The sequence below is a fragment of the Dermacentor variabilis genome, chromosome 5 (genome assembly GCF_050947875.1).
Source record: "Dermacentor variabilis isolate Ectoservices chromosome 5, ASM5094787v1, whole genome shotgun sequence".
NCBI classification, from domain to species: domain Eukaryota; kingdom Metazoa; phylum Arthropoda; class Arachnida; order Ixodida; family Ixodidae; genus Dermacentor; species Dermacentor variabilis.
The window spans coordinates 36,935,626-36,961,465 of record NC_134572.1 but is presented as its reverse complement, the minus strand read 5'-3'; the positions used below and the strand labels follow the sequence as shown (position 1 = coordinate 36,961,465).

The following is a 25,840-nucleotide window of genomic DNA, read 5'->3' as shown; positions in this document are numbered from 1 at the left end:
AATGTGTTGCAGCGTCTCCTCGCAAAGACAGGCATGGCAGAGAGCGTTGTCGGCCATTCCAATGCGGAATGAGTAAGATTTCGTGAAAGCCACCCCTAACCATAAGCGATAAAGCAGAGTCGCCTCGCTTCGGCGGAGTCCAACCTCGCTCTTGTTGGACTTGCTGAATGCTTGCCAACTACCATCAAGATTTCAACATACGCTGACGACATCTGTGTCTGGACTTCGGCAGTCACACGTCCTCAGATACGTGCGCGACTTCAAAGAGCGGCCACTTTGACAGCGAACTACTTGTGTAAACAGGGTCTCAGCATTTCACCTGAAAAATGCGCACTAGTCGCATTTACTCGGAAACCGATGACGCCTTATATCATCTCAATCAATGGGCGGACCATTTCCTATGTCCGAAACCACAGATTCCTTGGCGTCATTATTGACCGAGACCTCTGTTGGAGCCCACACGTGGCCTACATGAAACGGCGCCTGACAGCTACTTCCCAGTTGTTCAAATACTTGACAGGGAAGACGTGGGGGATGTGAGTAGACGCAATGCTTAAACTCTACAGAGCTCTCTTTCTCGGTTTTTTAAGATACAGTCTACCTGTACTGAACAACACCTGCAAGACAAATATTCGTGTTCTGCAGGCAGTACAAGCTCAAGCACTCAGAGTCTGCCTTGGTTTGCCCAGATGTACGTCAACAGAGGCGACTCTTGCGATTGCTCGGGACCATCCAATGCGAACTCACATTACGGTGGAAGCCCTGAGAACGCACATCAGACATTTTGCACGTGCTCCCTATCACCACCTTGCAGCACTACCTTCAGACAGGCACCAATCATCATTCTCTAAAACTATCAACAAGTACAACGACAAACTTCCCTCGGGCTTCACCGCTGCATCTAAACCATCGATACCCCCTTGGTGTCTTATCAGCCCCACAGTACATCTCAGTGTACCAGGAATCGGAAAGAAGTCTGAACTGTCGTCGCCTGTCCTCAAACAACTGTCTCTGCTTCTTCTGCACGAGAGGTACGCGGACAGTGAACACATTTATACTGATGGTTCCACAAACATCCAGTGTTCGTCCGGTGCTGTGGTTGTCCCAGCAAAAGCTATTACCATCAGCTTTAGGACTGACCACCCGACAACATCGACATCTGCTGAACTAGCTGCTCTTCGCGCTGCACTCCGTTTCGTCAGTCGGGAGCCACCTCGACAATGGTCCATCTTCAGCGACTCAAAGGCAGCCCTACAATCTGTACTATCAGCTCTGCGTCGCGGGCCGTTCGAACAGCTCGTATTCGATATTAGATGCCTACTCCATACATTACAGGAGAAAGGACACCACGTGACGTTTCAGTGGCTGCCAAGTCACTGCGGCGTCACTGGAAACGAAGACGCCGATAATGCAGCTCGGGCAGCTCTTGAAGACGCACAAGAAGAGGCCATACCGCTTTCACGATCCGACGCAGCTAGCAGACTTCGAGTGCTTGCACAGGAGATGACGCTCTCTTCATGGTGCACACCAAACAGCCAGACCAACCAGAGCAACCGTCAATACCACCTGCCCTCTTTGATGCATCTCTATATGCCAACTGGGGTAGTTGGAGAAGTATGGGAGAGGCCTTTGCCCTGCATTGGGCGTAACCAGGCTTATGATGATGATGATGATGTGCCACGTGTCAAGTGATGTAACATATGTGCCGCATAGTCTCGATATCTTTGTTTACTCTTCGTTAGACGTTAGGGCGTCTCGTCGCAAGGTACTAACCGCTGCTGAAGAAGCGAATCGTAATACTGCGCGCGCAGATGCAACTAGGCAACGTCGAGCTCTGCAGACCACTGGGCAGAGAGCAGCACAAGCCGTAGCTCACTGTCGACGCCGGGCAGACAGTTCGGTTCGTTCTCGTGAAAACGACGCAAGCATACATCACCGCGGAGACCCTCTAGTGTGTTCTGTCGAGAATGGAGTTCCTATATAGAGCCGCTCCTCCAGCTTGAGCTGTGACTGGACTGCGTGTCCCACGCAGGCCCCTGACTTTTTTCTCGACATGCACTGTGCTCGTAGAGGACTGTCTACAACGAATTATCTCTAACTTTTCACTCTTCCTGTTCAATATTACCTTCACCACATCTACGAACAAAAACTAATCGCAGTCTCTTCACAACATGCTAGAATCGAGTACCACAAAGTACTCGATTCCTTTTTCGCTTTCGTTTTCTAAACTGCAAAGGTGGCCTCGAAGGAAACGGTAAGGATGCTATGAAAATAGCTGAATTTTTGAAATTAAGTTTTCACTTCTGGTCAACTTGCTGCCGAAATTCGCCGAGACAAGGCACATTGAACATTATGTTATGCTTACCCCAGTACAATGTTCCATTAAGTTCTTGAGAAAAGTTTACCTCTTCAGGCATGGTATTTCCATTAAAATATTATAGTTAAGCACAGGCCTACAAACATAACTACAAAAAGACTGCAATGGCATATTCTGTTATGACTGTGTATTTTATTCACTTTGCGCCCTATACTTGTTTGTGAGAAGTGAACTATAGTGGAACAGCAGTATTTTTCATGCAAAGCTCCGTAAATCTTTACAGTTACCCTGCTCGTAGTGGCCTTTACACTGTTGCTACTGAATGGGCGATGAAAGCAAAAAAGTTATATGATCAACATTGCTTGCACGTGGAAAGTATATTGCCATAAAATATGATACCGCATTACTCAGGTGCCACCATGTATCAGTACCATACAAGTGGTCGCAGACACTTGTCGACTTCAGGGACTACAGTAATGTTTTAAATGTGTAAGAATGTTTATGCCTACTCAACGAGAATGGCCGTCCGTCCGTCCGTCCGTCCGTCCGTCCGTCCGTCCGTCCGTCCGTATGGCACATAAGACGATAAGCTGTAACTAGATTTGTTTATAAATAAGCAGAATAAATTCAAAAGGAAGAATGTTGGTGGTGGTGAGTTTCGAACTTACGATCCCACGCTCAGAAGCCGAGTGGATTACCCACAGGTCTAAACACCCACTTTCTTTTTTTCTTTCATTGTATGTATTACGAACATAATGCGTGTTTGCGTAAGTTATTTACATAGCGGCCAAAATAGCACAAAATAGTACAAACAAGCACAAAAACACTTCACAGCACAAGTAATAAAGAAAACAGTTCTCTAAAAGTGACTCATAAGGATACACTGCATCAACAATGAATTTCTACACACTCCAAAGCATTCTTCTACAAAGTGCATATTGAAATGCTATCTGTTAAAGCCTGATTAGGTAGGAAAGACATTTTTGTATCTTCTATTGACTGTCACCTTTCAAATGGGGTCAAATTGGTTCATGTTGACCGCGACAAGCTGGGCGAATAGTACACTCCCAGGATAAAAAGGCCTTCGAGGCACCGAGGCAGTCTTATTCGAGATGACAGAGTGAAAGTCATTACTTGTGGGAATATTGTTCCACCAAATTGCAGAGGCGTTAATGTCCGAAGATGAAAGCACCTGTTCGAATTCTGAAAGGTCACCTGTATAATGAGTTGAATTCGGGTGACCACAGCAGCACCGTCTTCTAACGGGAGTAAAGTGTACGCAAGTGGAGTCAGAAGAGGATCGAGCACTGCTTTAGTGAACGCAAGGACGCCATCTTGTTTTGGGACGTTTCCAAAGGACGTTAAAAAAGGATTTTGATGTAAATCCTGATACGATACGATATCTTCGATATCTTATGCCACTTAAATGTGAATATGTGCCTTTTGACATCCTGTTACGCGGCTCTGCACAGTTTATGGAAAACGCACATTTTAGAGAACCAAATGTATCTTCGCAGTCACATTTCATTCAGGTGATTTCAGAACTGAAATACCTTTATGAATAAAGAGGCTTCCAACCGTGGCCAAACACCCACGTTTGCAGAAGATAAATATACAGGGTGTTTCACGAACACTTTCAAACATTTCTTTTTCAATGACGTGTGGCAGGTAGCACAAGTATACTTCATGAGCTGGTCTACTCGAAGAGGTGGACATTACTAAAAGAATGAAATGAATATTTGACTAATTAACAAGAATTCCCCAATTAAGTTTTTACTAATTACGTTATAGCACATATTGCAATTTACAAATTCTAGCAGGTGAGACTGCAAGGAATATAACCAATTACTGGTAGGGTCAGGTTTTATAAGACTGATAATGACACCGGGCAATGTGTAGATGAACAAGTGCATAGTGCTTAAGCATACTTATACAATTCTTGTGGAGTTTCTGCAGCATTTTTTTCTTGCTTTCAGCACCAGCGACACATGGTGCCATGGTCCAAGGATTTTCGCCTCTGAAAGCGAATTATTTGCTGGAGAATGCCTGCTAATAGCCAAGCTCAATTCTTTATGCTTTAAGAACGAGCATATCGGAAGCAACATCAGATGTACAAATTACTTCATAAATTCTATTTCTGTACTCGATAGTGTTTATAAACTATAGTTTTTGTACAGCGTCCAGAAGTTGTCATATGTGGTTTCCAGTTCTGAAGCCTTAGAATAAAAGAACGAAAACAATATAAAACAATATAAGCTAATTGTTTTTCTAACTCCTGTTTCATTATCGCATTATTAATCGTTTATTTCTTTTCTTGTACGGAACCACCCGGCATAATTGTGTCTACATATGTATACGCACGAATGTGTGTGTGTGTGTGCGCGTGCGTGTGTGTGTGTATATATATGTGTGTGTGTGTGTGTGTGTGTGTGTGTGTGTGTGTGTGTGTGTGTGTGTGTGTGTGTGTGTGTGTGTGTGTGTGTGTGTGTGTGTGTGTGTGCGTGCGTGTGTGTGCGTGCGTGCGTGCGTGCGTGTGTGTGTGTGTGTGTGTGTGTGTGTGGTGCGTGCGTGCGTGCGCGCGCGTATGTGTGTTTCATGAACTGCACGCTAAATGAACCGCGTAAACGCCCTCGATTTGAGATGGCCGCACACGGTCCCATCCTGAGACTGCTCGGCGTCTTGCCGTCTTTCAGAATTGCGCGCGAATCAGTCGCGCCACAGCGTCGCATCGGAGCAGCGCTCGCGCGTTGAGGAGCTAGAAGTAAGCGAAGGTGACACACCGCGAAAAGACGTTGATGCTTCGCTGGTCCTCGAGGTGCGAATATCGAACGGTTCGTCGTGACAGGGAAAGAATGGCGGAGGTGGGTGAATAGACAGGGAGAGCAGGAATAAAGGAAAGCCCACTCAGGCACAACGCAGAGACAAGATGAGCGAGCAGCACGCTGACAAACGAACGTTAATGCGGCAGCCGATTCCCGGCAAACAACGAAAGTAAAGAGAAAAAGGCAAGCGCAGTGCTTCAGGGCAAAGCGCAGAGACACACCGGGACCCTACCATGGTTCGAACTGAAGGACTTAGAGCCGGAAGTACGTTCGTCGTGTTGTTTATGTTCTTTTTATTTTTGTTTATATCTTTGTTTTTTTTGTTTTTGTTGGCTCCTACTGTGTCTTGTACGCAGCTGCTGCTTCTCCTGATGTACTATAGTGCTTCGCGCGCTGACGTCAGCTCTGGAAAAACAGAGATGATCGTGACAAGAGTGACACGTACGCGAGTGGGAAACTGATCATCGCTGTATAGCGCGGCAATGGCTGTGCCTCATCGTCGCACCACTGTACGCAGTCACAACGTTCTACTGGGAATCCGGTTTAGTACAACAAAAGAAAAAGAAAAGATGGCTACAAAACGAAAGAAACGAAAACACGAGGAATGAGAAGGCACTGCTGATATAGGTCGCTTTATGTAAACATCGAACCGGGGAATGTGCGTAAAAGTAAAATCTGAAATGGACGAGAAAGAACAAGCTGGTGACGTTTACGAGTGGCGAGTTGGGGAGTGTGTGGAGGCATACATAGCCAATCCTCAGTACAGCGTGTCATTACTTTTGTGCCTTGAGTACGGCTACACTTGTTCTTTTTCTTTCCTTTTCGTTCTGCTAATCCGCTCAAGGGTTCTTAGGCACCGTCAGCGATTTTGACACCACTCTTGTCAGATTCACGGTCCGTTGCCCTCGGAATCAAGCTTGCAGCGTCGGGTGGGATGAAATTCGAAGATACTACAATGTAAACGTATGACAATCCACGAATAACCATACATGCAGAAAGGACGTATTTAGCGAAATCATTGAGTCAAATCGTACGTTGGCGCCTCTCTGTTACAACGTACACTTGCTTTCTTTTTCATTTCTAAAAAAAAAGGAACTGCAAGGTAGCATGGGGACATCATTGGGGCGTGGTCCTTTGTGGGCACATATACTTCTCACTTTGAACTGCGAAACGCGGATGCGTTGTAAGAAATATTACATGTATTACATGGGTCAGTGGCTTCACTTCTGCTTATTATTATCTTGTCCAGGCTGTTCGCAAGCCTTACCTTCGCTTTTTATTTCTCAGCTATACTTATTGAAAACAAATTAAAGCAACCCTCCTGTGTGTCAGAAAATATACTCCCTTTGGTTCTGGCCAAATGTGTTACATTCTCAGTCAAAGTTAGCAAGGCATGAACCTGACGTGAACACTGATGATCACTGGCGGAAAAATTGTGTGTAAGAAAAATTATAAAATAATCATATTCTTCTCTGCAATTCAGTAACGGCGTATGTTAAGTTTACTAAACAACGAGTGAACCCTCTTCCCTTTATACTGTTTTTATTGATGATTAAAAATATATTCTTGGAAATTTAGGCACTGCTTCATGACGAGCTTACATACGATAATATGAAAACATTTTTATTTTACTGTTGTATGCGGGGCACTTAAATCGTGGTGCATAATAAAAATTCTCTCATTTTTTCACCAATACTTTAGATACGTAATCTATGACGTGGCAGGAAACTCTGCGAAATTCTGATCACTGCAATTGTTATGATCAGATGCTCCTGCGGGAAAAGCAGCCTGTCAAAGTTATTTTCTAGCATGAATTGAATGTGGGTACTGGTGATCAGCGTGCTCTCATAAAAATTGCGTGTGCATTGCAAAAGCATCGGCGTGAACTGTGATTTCGTGTCTTGTTTTCTCTGTGGGTTCTAGTTGTTTTGCTCCCGAGCAGGACGTCCGTTGGAAATTGCCTCGAAATTTGATTCTCATTTCTTAATCTTCAATATGATGAAAGTCTGTGTGGAGCAAGAGACGTGAACCCACAGAGCACCCAACTTTCCTTTCGAGTGCCCCCTATTACTGATGTATTTATTTAGTAAGCAGTGTCATGTGAAATGCCTTGTCGCGATTACACAAATTTCTTCATTAATGGGCTCCTTTCTCACACTCCATCTTGGCTGCGTAACACTGTCAAGCAACGAAATAGTTATGCTGAATATTGTTCAAGGTACGGCATTAAGCAGCCACTTATAATTGCCAGGGCCTGTCTTGTAACTATTCTGCAGTCACAATAGTTCTTTCCCATGAATTATCGTGTCCGTTTTACAACAATTTGTTTCGTGAAAGAGACGACGACTGATTTATTCCTGGAAAGCAATAAAATTCCACGAGCTGTCTTTTTAAAAAGAATTGACACCCGCAATACAGAAAGCCAGAGTGTTGAACTTCGACAATCCTGCTAACCTGCTAGTGGGCCTGTCAACGTGAAATATGGAACAATTCCATATCGAAGGAATTAAGTGCCACAGTATCGCACACCTCGCGGGTCAACCAACCTCAAGCCTTTCAAGGTGTCTACTCAAAAAAGTCCAGGAGACCTCACCATCGATAAGGAAGCACAGTGGCTGCGTTAGATCTGGCAGTGCTTTACCTGTGTAGTTGCCATGACTGCGTGCAGTCAACTTGGGATAAGAATGACGACTGGATGACTCCATCAGCGGTACGCGATGCTTTGTAGCGCAAACATCTCTTTTTTATTGTGCTCAACCAATAAATGTGAAAAAGTGATATGATATCTCTGAGCTACCCAGATCAGAGAACTCGGCTAGCATAATCAGCTGGTAACAAGCATTTCCTTCTATATTTTCACGGGCAGAATGAGAATAATAATGAGGATTGGTTAACTTTAAAGCCGCTCAATCGCGAGATGATTGGGCAATGCAGTTCCACTATAGAGGGGACAGCCTTTCTACCTTCCAATTCCAGAGCTTTCCACTTTGGGGGTGTTAAAGTACCCCTGGAAAAGCTCCACAAATAAGGCAAGGTTACTCACTATTTCTGGGCAACCAAGCTTCCCTTAATGAAGTCGCTCATTTTCCGAATGTATCCTTGCCCAATCAGCACAGTGAGCAGAAGCTTAAACGCTTATTGGTTTCCGTTCCTTTCTCATTTATCTACTCCGCTGCGGCAGTGATTATCAAGACACAGATCCACCGATGTACAAATGCATCAGGAAGTTGCGACATCTGACAGGATCGAATGACTCCTCTCAGGCAGCTTTCCCAGATGCGCACTTATACTCGAAGTAAGGAGTGCGCGTCACGCTTAGCATAAATATTCTAGCACACTTATTACGACATTGCAGTCATACATCCAATCATCTATAATCATATGTTCTAAATAAAGTACTCCCCTTTGCTCTTCAATGGTATTTCATCAGAGCAACCTGTACATACAGACAATATATAAAGTAAAAATATTTTAAGGCAGTCATATTGGTTTCTATCCTGAATCAAGGCGACATTAGGAACAATTTTTTTAATATTTCGTAGGATAAAGTTGCTATTCTCAAGTTTTCAAAAAGCCTTAAGATATTAAGCAAAGGTCGCATCGATCCTCTCATTTATACTTGGAGGGCTTTAATATGATAGAAACACCGATAGCCTTATCGCAATATTTTATACTGCTACTTCCACCAAATAACACAAACCTAGTCCCACGCAGGACAGGGCACTTGAGAGTAAATTTCTGACTCGAGAAACTAATCCCCACTTCGAAACAGAATTCTGCCTCTGTGGTTTGCCACTATATAGGCAAGGTGACATTGGCAATGTGTTCAGTTGGTTTCAGATGGACACATTTTCATTCTTCTAGTTTATCAACCAGCTTCTACTTTCCCAACAGGCGACGTAAAATACAAATTTTGCTACTGCTAAATTCACGCTACTAGTGCTGCTTCTACAACACTACGTAGCACCGCCATCCCCGAGTCTGCACAGCCACTGTTTCTTTTGTTGTATCTTTAGGCGCGTTACCTAATTCATTCCTCGCTTCTGCTGACACTCAACGAAGAACAAAGCGAAACCAGAAACAGTGTGGACATTGTTTAACGTATTATTGTGCTTAAACTTGCAAATAGGCAAAAAGAAATGAAATAAATAAATGTAGCCATGCCACGACCACCTGCAGAGTCAGACGCTCTCTCGTCGAACAAACGTACAGTGGTCGCAAAAAAAAAAATCACTGCTCAGTGACTGAGCTCCTAAAGTTTGTCGTGTTTCGAAAGCAAAAGGAAGTGGGGACAAAATTTTAGCTCACTTCTGAAAGCTACCTACCTAAAGCTACGTGACATCTTGAAAGGCTCGGGTGTTCGTGCCAGCACCATTATGCAGAAAGGAAAAAAAAAGACATGATTTTCTTTACCCCTGGCATTCGTACACGTCTCATTTTGAAAGTGCTTCCGAGTCGGTTCGCAGGTTTGTTGAAAAAAGGCGGTGGAGCTGCGTTGCCAGCAGGGTTTTGTTGCTTCTGTTATTTTTTTCAGCTCACTCCAGTAAGGGAGAAAAAGAAACTAATAAATTCGGCTGTACAAGATGTACTTCTGTGCCCGGAGTGGTCGTTTTTTTTTTTTGTTTTTGTAGTGATCGAAATTTTGTGAAATCGCCTCAGGCTACTTAGATTTTGCGCACGCGGCGTCTGCTCCCTTTCTATATTGGAGAACTTGCCAGGGTGACTCAAAAGCTTTTCTCCCTTTTTTTTCTCCCATGCTTGTCTTTTTAGGCTTTCCGATGATAACGATAAAAATTGACAACGTGGAGTTGACCGAAGTCACAGGTATGACTGCCCACTTTTCATGTCTTTTCGTGATTCCGAGCTCTAGCCGGCGTTACATCGATTTTAAAGCTCACGCGCGCGCAGCCCGGAGCAGATTTGCATTCGAATGCAGATTTGCTCTCCGCCCATGAATCGATGGCGCATAAATAAGTAAGACGACAGACAAAACATACTGTGCCTTCTTTAGTTTTGTCGTAACTCTGTATATTTATTCTTACGGCCCTTGCAGAAAAAAAAAATGAAGCGGAAATTAACACACTCACTATTTGTTCGGCTGCTACTGAGCGTTTTTATGCAAAGGAAACCTCAATCGAGAAGAAAAGTACTGCAGTCTAAAGGGGCACAACACAATTTGTGCTAACACTTAATAAATACGGATTACGGAGCTCTTGTCCTCTTAAAAGCGGCAATCACTAGCTGTGCTTCACGAGTACGTACTTTTTGCTGTGCAATTCGATTAAGCAATGAAAGTAAGTTTCTTGAGTGCACTTAGCGAACTGCGCGTTCTGTCGAAGCACTCACGAAGCTCTCTCAATAAAAAAGGCGATTTCCTTGTGCAAACATTTTTAATAATATTATTTTTTTGTGCTGAATGACAGATGCTTTTCTTCTGTTGTAGTGACTACGACGACTTGTTGCTTAATCGCGAAGAACAGTAGTTTATTTCTTTCACAATAGCTGCATACTTTATTAGCGTAGTGGTTATGTTCTTTTATCTGCGGCAATTTGCTTTCTCGCAGCATAACAGAGAAGGCTTATAAGCGCCGCTATTTGGCTTTGCGTAAACAGACATGTGGACATTCGGTCGCGATGTATTTGTTTACAGGTGTACACAAAGTCCTCCAGGAGTAGTCGGTATTATCTAGGGTGTTTATTCAGAGATGTTTTCGCTGCATCTAACAACGCTGTGTAAACAATCTGTTCGAATCACGCGCGAGACTGTCCGGCAGCAGGACTAAACAGACTGGAGTTTGGGAGGTTTGGCCTCATTCAGGCCAGTGTTTTCGTGACAATGACTGTGGCGTGTCGTCGGTCTTTGTGGTCGTAGATTCCAGGGTAAAAAAAGAGAGAAAAAAAAGGGTGGAGGCGAAGCCATTGGTGCATTTAGAGAACGAAACATAATGAAAAGCAAGATGAGGTCGCTAGTTGGATTTTATACCAGTTGTGTAAAAAAGTCGCTTGCAAGTTCATATGAAAAACAGTAGTACAGCTGAAAACCTTTTACGAATAAATAAACCAAAAATTGTTTCTATGAATGAATCTGGCGGTCACATTTAGCAGAGCGATGAAACTCTGTGACGAGAGCCTGCAGGACTCGTATGTACAGTGTGCCCCATATCTATAATATGATATCCTCATATGTTACCTTGCATCAAACCTTGTACGTTGCTATTTGAAGCCATATCATCTCATATGTGCTGATCGTAAAAGTTCTCTTTTTTTTTGATAATTTGACACAGAACCATTGTCTCTTTTACTGAAAGCAGCAGCAGCAAGAAGATGTCGCATTTCTAGTATGTGTTGACATTGGAACATATGGCGTGGAATATTAAATACCGCAAGGTCACTGAGCAGATAACAATAAGAAAGAATACAAGGGCATATTTTAAAGCGGCAGAACGTCCAAACAGAATTGAATTGAATTGCCGCAATACTTCAAGGTCTCATCTCAAAGTAGTACTAGAGCCTGCGCATGCAACCAACAGAGTGAAGAAATGTGTTTTTAATATGCAATGTTTTTATAGTGCGCTTGCAAGGAGGTATTGCAATGCCTCAGAAAAACATAAACATTCGAGCGAGTGACGCCTATGCGCTTTGCTTTCGTGTTCGAAATTGCTTCCTAAGCAAGAAAGATTGGCGCTGTAATAAAAAAAAAAAGGTTAGTAAGCCTAACGTATTGAGCATTGTGCTCAATGAAATAATCATCTAAATTGTCTCGACATAGAAGGAAAGAGAAACGTTTTTTCTTACATATTTCGGGCTGTCAGCACGTTTTGCATAGCTTAATGTCAGATATGACAGTATGCATACGTTAAACCGAGGACTACTTCAGATACGCATTTGCCACCGTAAACAAATGCGTATTGCGCCCTTTGGCGCAATACGCGGCGATACTTCAAGAGAGCAATAACTTTTCATGCCCTCTAAAAATAACTTTATTCTAATGTTTGCTTTACTCTCGCTTTGCAATACAATGTGATTGTTATTTTCATTGTCATATATAAATATATGAATTGGACAGGAAACTTTCATTACACCCCCGCCCCCACCCCTTTCTTTTTCACATGAATTTAGGTTGCTTTCGGCTATTGGGACTATTAAAACAACCGCAGTTTTTTTATGGCGAATTCAGAGAGGAAATATTTGTGTCTGGGTTCAATGAGGTCTTCGGTTGGGCCCAATAAACAGAGAAACCACGGGTTTTTTCTTCTTTTCTTTATTTCTGAATAGGTGCTTCGCATTCCTTTAAGAGTTATGGCTCGTTGATTTTCGCCACCTAGGGTGCATCTTCAAAGCCCAGTCGTCATGCAGTTTTGGTGCCATGGCTGAGGTTTATGAGCAACGAACTGCTGACAGGCACGAAGGGTTCAAAAAAGAAAAGAAAAAGGAGGACGCGTCGCTTTGGGAAAATGGGACCGTGTTGAGGATGCAAAAAGGGGCGCTTGGAGATTAGTCCATCCGAATGAGATAGGTCGTTTACACAGCACTAAATAAACCCTGCACGTCGTTGCTATCATCCAATTTTTTCTCAGCATTTTTGATGCTAGTGCCCGACGCAGTGGGTGAAGAATTATGTGCGCTTTCCATCGATGACTTCTGACACAGTTGCGTAGGCTGGGATAAACACTTTGACGCACCTCGCATATCGTATGTGCTACAAACTTACGCCACTTTGACATACAACTTGGCAGAGACATCACGTCACTACGGCCATATTATCATCTGGATGTCCTGAAAACTAATTTCACGGTCAACTGAATGCTTCAAACAAAACATAGAGACGTGTTTGTCGTGGCGAGATAAATTTTATGGGCTTGAAAGTGTGATTAGGCATGCGCGACTAAGTCGACACATGCAGTGCTGACATTCGGTGGTACTTGGGACTGATTGCACGAGATGTTATCAACTTGCGCAATTCCATACACGCTTTTGCTTAATCGCTCATTGAGCACTTATTCTACAAAAGCCGTGCTACAAAACTTCAGGTCACGCGTATTACTAGTAAAAAAATTTTTTCATTCCGGCCTTGCGAAAACGGGTGTCCAGCGAAGCTGTTGAAAACCAGCGCTACAACTTCGGTGGGTGGTATGCAAGGCTTTATGGCTTTAGAGTAATGATAATAGTGCAATGTTATAGTGATAGTAGGAATTGGAGTAAACATAAATTTGACAGTATGCCACCGCCCATAGCGGTGCTGCAACAACAATGAAACCAGTTGCTAGGCTGGTTAATTTATTTATGAAAGGCTACGGATCACAGGAGCACATGAATAGTATAGCGCCATGCGATACTATTTCTTCGCTTTGATTCTTCGGACAACCTGAGAAGCATGAATTGGAAAGCCAAATCGGCATCACTTGAAGCTCTCGTGCCGAATGAGATAAAATACATTCGACTTAACCCACGTAACAACATCCTAGCCAAAGACGTCGAGCAGCTGGCCGCTTTACGGACACTGCGAACTGTTACGGAGCTTGGCGACATCAGATGCCGTGCTTATATGCCGCAGGACAGAAGCGCGACAACGGCCGTCATATATGTTGTCGACGTCGGCATACCGAATGCTGACCTTCCTGTCCTGGTCATACCAGCTACTGACGCTACGGACATAGTGCAAGTTTGCCGAATAGGCAACTCCCGTTGTGTCAAGGTGATCTTTAAGGGCGACTGACTTCCATCACATTTGAGCGTTGCTCTTTTTCTTCATGTCGTTCGAGCCTAAATAGCGAGGCCCCTTCTATATCACAATCGTCTAAGAATGGGCAAAATGAGTGGCGTGTTTAACAACAAGCCAGCTTTCCCTTGCTGCGCCGAACCCCACACAGCAGAGTCTTGCAAGGCGACTGCCTTGAAATGCAGGGACTGCAATGGAAATTATGATGCCTCATCAAACAACTGCCCACTAATCAAGACAGAGAAAAGAATCTTGAGACAAATGGTGACGGACGGCTCGTCATGGAAGGAAGCGATAATGTCTGTTAAAAGATGCAGTTCGCGTCGACAGCGTGCTTCCAAGAAAGAAAAAAAAACTGTTGTTTTGCCTCCAGAGCGTGCGTTTACACCGCCGCCGCCGCCGCCGCCGCCGCCGTTGCCACCACCACCACCACCACCAAGCACCCAACAGCTTTATGGTCAGAAGTATACGGAGAACAAAGAATCCGACGCTGCTTGGCCTGCACTACCACAGGCACATGCACTTCTCCTCTGAGCGACAGAATCGACTACGGCCAAGCGCTACTTCGACAGCAGATAATCAAGCTGCGCAAGATGTCCAGGTCGGTGCAATGGTGAGGTCGCTGGTGAGTGTTATCCGAGAACTCCTCAATAACAGGCAAACGCCATCCGCTAAATGCGCATTGCAAGTCTTAGATTCCCTTGAACTAGTACTTGCGGGTCTACAGTAAAAAGATGGCTTGCCATCCAAAACCACTGCGGCCATTCCGGCAACAAGTCAAGTGCGCTTCCATACTTCAATAGAACACCAGAGGTCAGCAGTCACGGTTGTCTGAATTTCGGCACTTTGTTTTTGATAGCAAGTTCCCCAATATCATAATTTGTGAACCTCATTTTTCAAGGACAATTCAACTGTCGGGCTGCGAATCATTTGTTTCTTCATCATGCATTGAACGTAGTCAAGTAGTTGTGTATATCCACAAGGAGCTCAGGTATGTTCACCAAATAGTAGCCTCACAACGATAATCAATACGTGTGTATCCGTGTTAAAAATAAAAAAAGTTCCATTGACACTGATACATATCCCTGTCACGTCGACTTGATCGACAGACTAAACGAGATACTCACAAAAACTGCAAGACTTTGGGTAATCATGGGTGACTTTAACGCCTATCGTCCATTCTAGAGAAGCCTCAGGACAAATCAACGAGGCACGAGGCTTGTTGATCTCGCTGCCGAGCGTGTACTAAGAGTTTTGAACGATGGCAGCCCGACTTATCTCCGAGGAGTCACAGCAGCTACATGGACTTGGCATTAGTGCCGCATAAATTGTTCCGAAGTTCAGTGGTTCACAGACATTGAAACTCATGGCAGCAACCATGCTTTTACGTGCATGGCTATCAGATGCCTTGACAGTTCTCTTTACCCTGCGCTCTCAATACAGATAGAATGGCAATCGTACTAAATTTCCATCGAAGTGCAGCTATGATCATCCCAAGCCCCTCATAGACATAATCATACAAGTTCTGCAGGCTTCTACGCGGCCATTTACAACATCTACACGACGAACTGATTTCGACCAAGGATTGGAGAGGCTTCAGGTGATCCTCCAGCGGAACGAGAGGCGATATAGGCATACTAAGTCCATTTATGACATGAGGGAAGCCTCACGCATTCAGACGAAAGTTAAGCGTCAGATGAACAAGCTTCAGGACCAACGATGGAAGAGCTTCTGCGAATTGCTGGACCCTCGCAAGACGTTATCCTCCTTGTGGAGAACTCTTCAGGGTCATTGCTCATCTCCACAGCATCGTCCCTTAACAGCGCTGGCTCTACATTAACGTCGTCCAGAGCTTGAGGTCGCGGGAGAATTTTGTGCGAAAGTTACTGGTGACTTCGTTCTGCTGGCTGACTTCTTGCTAGACGACGTTCCCATCGGGAGAGATCAAAATATGGAAGCGCCTTTCTCTGTGGAAGAACTGCAAGCGGCCTTGACTGTGTGCAGGCGATCGTCATCACCCGTTCCCGATGGGTTGACCTAGGCTGGCTTAGGGCACCTGAGTTCAATAGCACAACGTTGTCTTCTGAATGTATTCAATCAATCTTGGCGTGACGGCGTAGTCTCCGACGGTTGGAAGTGTAGTGGACTGGTGCCTCTACTGAATCCTGGGCAGTCTCCGCTGGACCTTACATCGTACCGGCCGACTGCACCCGCGAGTTGCATCGGTAAGGTCATGGAGAGGATGCTACTGACAGGTATGGAATGGTACCTCGAATACTATAACATTTACCCTGAGGCTGTGGCTGGTTTTCGACGTGAACTGTCTTCAATTGACTGCGTCATTAATCTCGTGACCTCCGTGCAGCAACAAAAAGCTATGAAGCGGCTCTCCGTGACACTCTTCTTAGATGTAAGAGATACCTATGACAACGTAACCCATGAAGCCATGCTGCAAGCCCTTGAGGCTGTAGAACTTGGAGGCCACGTCTTTAGGTGGATTAGAGGCTATATCTCACGGAGATCTGCGTTTGTCCTAACAGAGAACGGCCCGACCAGTAGATATATCTCCAATCGTGGTGTTTCACAAGGTAGAGTGTTGAGCCCCACTCTTTTCAATCTTGTTCTAGTGAAGCTTGCCGAAACGCTGCTAATATATCACTCTACGCTGACAATATTTGCATTTGTGTGTCCGGCGTGACAAAGCCCCGATTGTGCGCCAGAATACAGAAAGCGACAACTCTGACAGCGGCATACCTTCGCCGACAAGGTCTCATGATTTCTACAGAAAAATGTGCCCTAGTGGCATTTACACGAATAGTGATGTCTTTCTACCCGGTACGTATCGAGAGTCAGTCCATCGCGTACAAGAAAGTTCACAACTCTTAGACGTTATTATGTATCGTGACCTCACCCGGAGTCCGCATGTCTCATACCTGAATAAAACGCTCAGTTGTTTTGCGAATATGTTCAAATTCGTAGCTGGAAAATCGTGGGGACCGTCCGTGCGCTCCATGTTGGAGCTATTCACTGCACTTTCTCACGGATTTTGGCGATACAGTCTTCCATTTTTCGTTCAACACATGCAAGGCTAATCTCCTTCCATTACAGAGCGTACAAGTACAAGCACTTCGGACATGTCTTGGCCTCCCGAGATGTGCTTCCACAGCTGCAACGATTGTCATTGCACAGGAGCACCCGATTACCATTCATATCGTTGGAGAGACGCTAAGAGCGCACATTCGACACCTTTCTCGGCTGTCATCCCACCATTTAGCCGATTTGCCAGAGTGAAGGCCACAGGCTACATTGTGTGGTATTGTGCAGAGACACCGTGATTCGATACCATCTGGCTTCAAGCCTGCGAATCGTCCAACAAGGCATTGTGGTGTCTTCGGCAATTCCGCGTGTGCCACTTAATTCCTGGCATTGCTAATAACGCACACTTGACATGGCTAAAATTGAAGAAGTTGGGTCTGCTTCTCCTCAACAAGTCTATATTGACCGCATACACATTTACATGGAGTGTTCCACCAATTCAAACTGCTCCACCGGATCCGTAGTTGTTCCATCAGACGTCGTCTCCTTGCAGTTTAAATATCCGCCTAATACAACGTCGACAACAGCATGACTTGCAGCTCTTGAATGTGCACTCAAGTACGTGCTCCAGCAGCCACGAAATCGTTGGGCCATTTTCTGCGATTCCAGAGCAGCCCTACAAACTCTGTAGTTTGCCCTGCGTTATGCATGGGCTACACGAGCAGCTAATTTACGAAATAAGGTATGCTAAAGATCACGCTTTTGAGAAAAGCCACGAATTCTATTTGAATGGTTGCCAAGCCACTGCGGAATTGTCCCAAATGGCAGCGCCGATGAAGCTGCATGTTAGGTTCACCAAAAACATCAGTGGGTTCCTCTACCACTTTCAAGAACTGATGGTGCGCAACAACTTCATTCACTTGCTCGCCCCATCACACTTCTACCTAGTAATTCACCGGGTTTCACCAACTCACGCTTGTACTCTCTCGACCCTAACTTGCGACTTCGCCTGCCACCTGGACACTACCGTCGTGAAGCAACTTTACTGTATCGCATGTGGATGGGGGTCGCATTTACAAATTCCTATTCATTCCTGATAGGAATGGCCACCAGTGGGGTGTGCAATTTGTGTGGGTGCGATGAAACTCTAGAGCACCTTCTGTGTCACTGCCAATCCTTTGACACTCAACCACATACTTTACAAGCGAGACTTGACCTGCTAGACAATAGAGTGCTTTCAGAAGGAAAGATCCTTGGACCTAAGCGTTCTTGCATGCAAGAGGCCACAAAAGCCTTTCTGCGTTTATAGAAGGACACTTGTTTGTATGAACGCTTGTGACAGTGGAGATTCCTCTGCGACTGACTGTGAACAATTGACTATTACTTTTCATTTCTCTCCTTATCTTCTCTTCCCTTTTCCCCTCCCCATGTGTAGTGTAGCCAACTGGGCGCTTCCTTGGTTAACCTCTCTACATTTCCCTCTTCGCTTCTCTCTCTCTCTCTCTCTCTCTATGAAAGTCTAGATACGCCACACTCCCCGTCGCAAGCTGGCGTCACCGAGGATTACTGTGCAACACGAACCTTTAAATTAAATTATGGAGTTTTACGTGCCAAAACCGCGATCTGATTATTAGGCATGCCGTAGTTTGGGGCTCCGGAAATTTGTATCATCTGAGGTTCTTTAACGTGCCCCTAAATATAAGTGCACGGTTGTTTTCGCATTTCCCCCATTGTGGTGCGGCCTCCGTGGCCGGTATTTGATTCTGCGACCTCGTGCCTAGTAGCCCGACACCATAGCCACTAAGCAACCACGGCGGGTAACAGTAACCTTTACCAGGAGACGTGTGGGGGGGGGGGGGGGGGGGGGGGGGGGGGCGACGTTAAGCGCTTCGAATTACTATCACGAGCTCCTTATGATGAATTATGTGGTTAAAATGCTTTCTATATGGCTAAACATTTCTATGCCTACGCAAAAAGAAATTTGTTTGTCCGTCACATAATGCGAGCGCAGTGGCTCATACCCACGTAAGGCGTAGGTTATAAGCACTAGCAAGGCGAAGCAAACAGCGCCTACATTCATTGGAATCACCCATGCAACACAGAACAGCATACGTTTCAATGAAGGACAAAGTAAAAACAAGCATCCCAATCATCAATGAAGATTTGCATACACCCTTCCGCAATTGTGGTGGTAGTTTTGAAACAGCTTCGCTGGATATGCAGGTTGATAAGGTCCGACAAGAGTTGATAAGGATCGAATCGTGTTCGATAAAGTTGATAACGACCGAGAAGGGTTGATAATGGCTTATGCTGGCCGAATTGGGTTTCATTGCATTGATAATATTACTGGGCTGCGTGGAGATGAGCAAATTGCACAATGCTTACGCATACTTGCGCAAAGTCCCAGAGGAGTCTGTGTGTTTTTTGAGCTTGCTCTTTATTGAAACGTATGCTGTTCTGTATGTTGTATGCGTTATACCAAAAAATGTAAGCACTGCTCGCTTCATTCTGCTGAGTACTTGTAGCTTGTGCTATACGGCTATGAGCCAATCCATTTTTTGCTTCTTTATAGGGGTATGAGCCAGTGACGGTGATAGTTTTCTGTCGATGGACGCGAAAGAATCCCAGCATGCTAGATATATACAGCTTCGCTGAATTACAACACCTGTTTGCCTGAAAAGGTTTTATGTGTATTTCGAGTCACAGGATAGCTTTTGAATGGATTTCCCCTATTGTAACATTTATTAGGAGTATAGCTAATGTACTAACGAGTGGCTAAAGCTATTGCTTTCTTTATTTCAGGGTTATTTCAGGGTTATCAATCGCGCTTTCAATATCTAGTCAGGTAAACTAGACGGCTCTTCGTTAATCGCTATCGCTTTATTTAAATATATCCATAACAAAAGCAACATAACTATGGTCTGTCTTAATCGTAAAGCATCGTAACAGTTTAACATCGCAAAATGTCTCTCATTTGTCATGCTCTCAGCGGTTTGTCAGCTCCCGAGCACTTCTAACTTATAAACAGCAATGACATGAAAAGCGGTCGAGATTGATGACCGTGAAAAATCTGAATAAACTTCGGCATGTGCCCTGTGGTGCTGTGTGTAATTTAAGCCACCACCTGTTTGTGATGAGCGCACACTGCAGGCCGTCACAAAGGCAGTACGACTTTGAAACAACAGTGAGCCAGGCGAAGAGGTTGGCGGGGAACAGGCTGCTCCTGCTCCTAGGCGACTTCAACGCCCCTCACACTACATGGGGTTACAAATACCAATCTAAACAAGGCAAGGCTCTAGCAAAGGCAATGGAGGACCAAGAAATGGCGCTCCTTAATGAACCGGGCGTCGTCACCCGAAAGGGAAACAGCGTCAACAGGGACACCACCCCGGACCTGTCGTGGATGGCGGGCTCCCTGGAAGTGGCCTGGCGGAACGAAGACGTAGACCTGGGCTCCGACCACAGCATCATAAGTGTAACATCATAAGTGTGCATCATCAAGGGACCAAGTGTACCGGGCAGCCCTCGGCAAAGCCCGGATCACCGACTGGGACCGCATGCGCAGGCAGACGGACGAAGAAAACGAAACCTCCGGAGAAAACACGGAGGAGGGCAGATATCAAACGTACGCAGAATGGGCGCGAGAACAAAAGATCGCACTCGACAGATTTACTCAAGAAGTTGTGACAACGATGCAGACGCTCTTCGCCGACGCCAAACTAGCACACATGTGGGAGGCGCGGCACTCGCTCACGCGAACATGGAAGCGTCAACGACGAAACACGAAGCTCGTCAAACGCATCGCGCTCCTCAACAAACAGATCGCTGAATACGCAACCAAGCTGTGCCGAGAGAACTGGATGAGTACGTGCGACGGGCTGCAGGGAAAGCTGTCGGCGCGCAAGACCTGGTGCCTGCTCAGACACCTGATCGACCCGTTGAGCAGCTAGACCGCAACCAACCGCAACCTCACCAAAGTTCTGAACGCTTACGATGGCAACGGCCAAAGGCTCATTGAAGACCTCAAGGCGATCTACCTCAACACGGAGAGAGGGCGATTTCTGATACAGGAGGAGAATGGTGGACCAGAAAATCCGGCATTGGATGAACCGTTCACCATCACGGAGTTATTAATAGCCATAGACGAGAGTATGAAGACGAGCGCACCCGGAATGGACGCCATTACATACAAGCTGCTCAATAACACGAGTGATGCGGCGGCACGAGGGCTCCTAGGTCACATCAACAGAACCTGGGAAAGCTCGAAGTTGCCCGCAGAATGGAAAGAGGCCGAGGTACGGTTCATACCTAAACCCGGCAAACCTCTGACCATCGAGAACATGCGCCCTATCTCGCTCACGTCCTGTGTGGGCAAGGTCATAGAACGCATGGTTCTCAGAAGGCTTCAAGCACACCTGGACGAGACAAATCAGATGCCGGCGACCATGTATGGATTACGCCAGCACCTGAGCACCCAAGACGTCCTGATCCAATTACACGAACAAGTGATTAAAAGAGCAACGAGGCACGCGCCCCGGGGTATACTGGCTTTGGACCTCAAAGGGGCCTTCGACAACGTGTCCCACGCCAGCGTGCTCGAGAACCTGCGCAAGACGGGGTGTGGTCGCAAGACCTACAGCTATATTAAACATTTCCTAACCAATAGAACAGCAACTATCCGGATAGGAAATGAACGGTCAGAGCCTGTGGAGCTCGGAGACAGGGGTACCCCACAGGGGTCTGTCCTGTCACCTCTGCTTTTCAACCTAGCACTCCTGCCCCTGCCCGAACTACTCAATCAGATTGAGGGCGTGGACCACGCGTTCTATGCCGACGATATAACGGTGTGGACGAACCGCGCGGAGTCCCATGCCTGGGCGGAGGAAGCCCTGCAGAGAGCGGCAACGACCGTCCACGAGTATGCCACGACCTGCGGCCTGAGCTGCGCTCCACAGAAATCGGAGCTGCTCATGGTACAGCCCGGATGACCAAAGAAAGAGCCGCCGCCGAACATAATCATCACCATCGACGGCACAGAGATCAAACCAACGCAGCAGATCCGGATACTGGGCTTGCTGTTGCGCAGCGATGGCAAGGCGCACGCAGCCGTCAACAAAATCAAGACCACATCCGAGCAAGTCCTGAGCCTGATCCGGAGAGTCACCAGTCGGAACAGAGGAATCAAAGAAGAAGACGCACTGCGCCTGGTGCAGGCATTCGTCGTGTCACGCGTAACGTACTCCGCCCCGTACCTCCAGCTTGCGAAGGTGAACCGCGAGGCGCTGAACACGACGATAAGGAAAGCAGTCAAACTCGCCATGGGCATCCCAGCCTACTCGTCAACGCAGAAGCTGCTGGAAATGGGTGCCCACAACACGGTGGAAGAGCTGGTGGAAGCACACCTATCCCACCAGAGAGTAAGGCTGAGCCAAACACAGCACGGTCTGGCCGTCCTACGCAAGATAGGATGGCAAATTGAACAGCTACCGACAACAGAGCCGCTCCCCACAACGTGGAGACACATTATTAAGACCAAGCCCCTCCCCTGGAACATGCAGCCGGGGAGGAACAACGAGAGACGCTCTGCGCGGGCCAAGGCACTGGCTCGACAGCTGGAAGAGGACCCCGAGGTCCTCTACGCGGACGCCTCGCTTCCCAAGCATGGAACCAGAGCAACGGCGGTCGTCACCGCCATCGATAAACTGGTCATGGGCGCGTCGATACAGACGAAGAATACAGCCGAAGCAGAAGAAGTGGCCGTGGCCCTCGCACTCGCACAACCCGGAGTGAGGACCGTGGTCACAGACTCCCAGACGCCTACGCAAGCTACCGCAAGGGGAACATCTCTCCCGCGGCACTAGCGATCCTCACCAAATGCAAATCACCGGGACGGGCCGTTGAGCTCGTGTGGGTCCCGGCTCACTCGCAAGTGGAAGGCAACGCATTCGCCGACCACTATGCCCGAGAACTGTCAATCCGGGCCGAGGACGAGCCAGAGCTACCGCACCCCGTGACAAGCTACAAAGAAATCACGCAAATGTACAGAAGCGGCAGATGTAGGCTGCCCCGTCCGCATCCGCAACTCAACCGAATGCAGCAAACGATCGTCCGACGCACGCAAGCGGGGTCGCTAGCGCATCCCGTGCTCTTGCACAAGATGTTCCCAACAGAGCATGACACTTCATGCCCTTTTTGCAGACGGTCAAAAGGCACTCTAGCACACATCCTTGCAGAGTGCACTAAGCTCAAGAACCCCCCACCATCCCTACCCCCCACCCTCCCCAGCCCCAACCCCCCTGAGCGATGGGAGACCTTGTTGTCCAGCTCCGACCTACCGACCCAGCTCGCGCTGGCGGCTAGGGGCCAGGAACTGCTGGACGCATATGGGACCTGAGAAGAAGGTTCCACCCCATCTGGTGCCAGCGCGCACCAACCGTCACTAAGGGCTCAGCACAAAAGTTGATTCTCTCTCTCTCTCCGCAAAAAACAAAATATTCTTTTAATGGCGATTCTTTTTTTTTTAGAAGCTCTGCAGCAGTTCTCTTTGCATTTTCCAGGAACCCTGATAAAGCTGGGCACAACGCAACAGCAAAACAACGCCAATACTAAGTGCAAGCTGTCTCTTGTATTCTGGAACACAGCCTGTCCAAAAGAAGCGATGCTTTGCTTCAAAAGAGCATCGAAACACGACACTGTCATTTTCCTTCGTTGTGCAACAAGGTCGTTTGCTGAGATGGCGACAACGTTTTACCGTAAATAAGAAATGAAGCGGGCCAAGCCTCAGTCAACAGTGTATGATTTAGCAAGCACAAATGTGCGATGCTCATTGTTAAATTAGTAAATAATTTTCACCAGGCGTCACACTAGTGCGGTCGTGCTGCTGTCGTGTTCATTTATTTTTAATGTCAAATTTAGCACTGGAGCCATGCCCCCGTTTTCTTGATTCCCAGGTTGCAGGAACGGGTAGTAATTATAGCCAGACAGTGCCCTGAACACTGACACACTTTATATGTGATCCTTCTCTCCAATTCTTTCAGTTACGTGCGTTGCGCTTTTATTGTGGACTAGTACCAAGTCAGCAAAGATAATTTCGTGCTCTACTAATAATATTGGAGAACACGTAACTTCATAATATGCCTGGAATGCCTGGAGTCTTCTGAAGAGCTCGAAACATGCATTGTGCCGTATAGAAGACGACGCAAATTTAGTACTTTTTTTACTTTTCTATCTGTTGCAAAGGGAGATTTAATATTCAGACATTTGTTCACTCTTTAGTTTCTCTCTCTCACACACAAGAATAACGCTCTTTAGAATGGCGTTCGGCAGTAAAGGAGACCTCTTGGAGTGACTTTAAGACATGGCTATAGAGGATCCTTGGAAAGGTCTGTTTAGCTTACTTTAGAGGACAGCGTTGATCAGTGCATCTATTTGCAGAAAGCTGGCTTAATGGCTAAGTATAAGTTTCAGACGAGCGATGTTGAAGGAGGGCTCAAACACCACGTTGCTTACTTCTATTTCAATTTTGCAAAGTCGAGGTCTGAGCCAGAGTAGTCGAGCAATTGAAAACACAGCGATGTTTCAGTAACGAACTTCGAATAAGCGATCGCAAAAAAACGAATAAAGTAATAACGAACGTTATGAACCACCATAGCAGGGGGCCTATGGTTGAGCAGAAGGCCGGACTAATATATCGAGCGATGCTTCAGAATGACGTCCCTTCGGTCCTCCTGAAAGCATCAAGCCGAATAAAGCAGCCTGGGTTAGGCTGTTAGTGTAGTAAATGCGACTGGCAGAAAGCAACACACAACATGGTTTCAAATTTACTTTGTTTTGGTCTCCGTTAATGGGAGAAGTGTAGCGAAGCAGCCTACAAGGACGAGAAAAACGTTATCGGCTAATGGACGCGCATCAACGTGAAGCCGACGTGCGCTGCCAGTGCATATTGAATAGACGCGGCCACTTTACTGTTAGTGCAGTCACAAAGCCTCAACAATGGCATAATTTTGGGAGTTGCTAGAGCCACACACACATAAATAAGGTGCGCGTGCTCTCGTTTAGTTGTCTTTCTTGGTCAAAGCATCTAGCGCGTACAAGCGAAGGTGCTGTCCAACCAAGAATTCCCTAGCGAGCGAGGAGAGGCCTTGCGTATGCCATTGTAAAAATTGAGTGGCCATAAGTAGACTGAAAACGTCTTCTAGTACTCACTAACGCGCGTGTAGTATCCTGGCAACATATTCTACTTATAGGAACTGTAAGCACAAGATAAGGAAAGCTCGCCAATATCGAATGCTCGTTGCGAACTTAGCACAGGAAGCTTGCTGAAGCAGTATGTACCAACCTAAATGCCACTTAATGCACGTCTGTTCTTCCCAGTTACACAGCGTACAACGAATAACATAACGCAGAGTTGTTCAAAGAGTGAGAAACCACACTGCGATCAGTACGTTTCATCTGCAAGACCATTCGTGTTAAATTACCTGCGCAGCAACAGCCATCATTCATTAGCTCCATGCCTGATTCTCGACGTATTTCTGTGTTGGCAGACGTGCATAAAAACCATTTATAATGTATTCATTGTTAAGCGTAAGAAAAGGTGATTTAAGTAGATGATTGCGGCTAGCTACTGGGCCATGCTGATCCTCCCGTGCAATGAAGAACGAGGATACAACGGGTAGAATAAAGAAAACGCAGTTTTCTTTATTTATTTATTTATTTATTTATTTATTTATTTATTTATTTATTTAATGACTCAGCACCAGGCTATTACCTAAGATTGGTTGGATTACAACAGAAGTTAAAACAATATTAGTTAAGCTGAGATAATCACTGGCGCTTCTTCCGGGAATGTAGTTGAACTGGTGATTGCAGCGATATCGTAAGGAAGGCCGTTATAGTCTGCAACCACACGGGTCCACCATGGTTGTTTAGTCGCTATGGTGTTGGGCT

At 46.1% G+C, this 25,840-nt stretch overlaps 1 protein-coding gene across 2 annotated transcripts in view; it reads left to right on the top strand.

Moving 5' to 3' along the window:
* Positions 1 to 25,840, top strand: part of LOC142582433 (neural cell adhesion molecule 2-like) — a 305,285-nt gene that overhangs the window by 99,189 nt on the left and 180,256 nt on the right. Inside the window, exon 2 of one of the 2 annotated variants that reach the window (XM_075692147.1) lies at positions 9,910 to 9,963. The exons of the other annotated variant lie outside the window; for it this stretch is intronic. Within the exon in view, the coding sequence (XP_075548262.1) occupies positions 9,910 to 9,963 (54 nt within the window). The remainder of the gene's footprint in view (positions 1 to 9,909; positions 9,964 to 25,840) is intronic. 2 annotated transcript variants of the gene reach the window in all.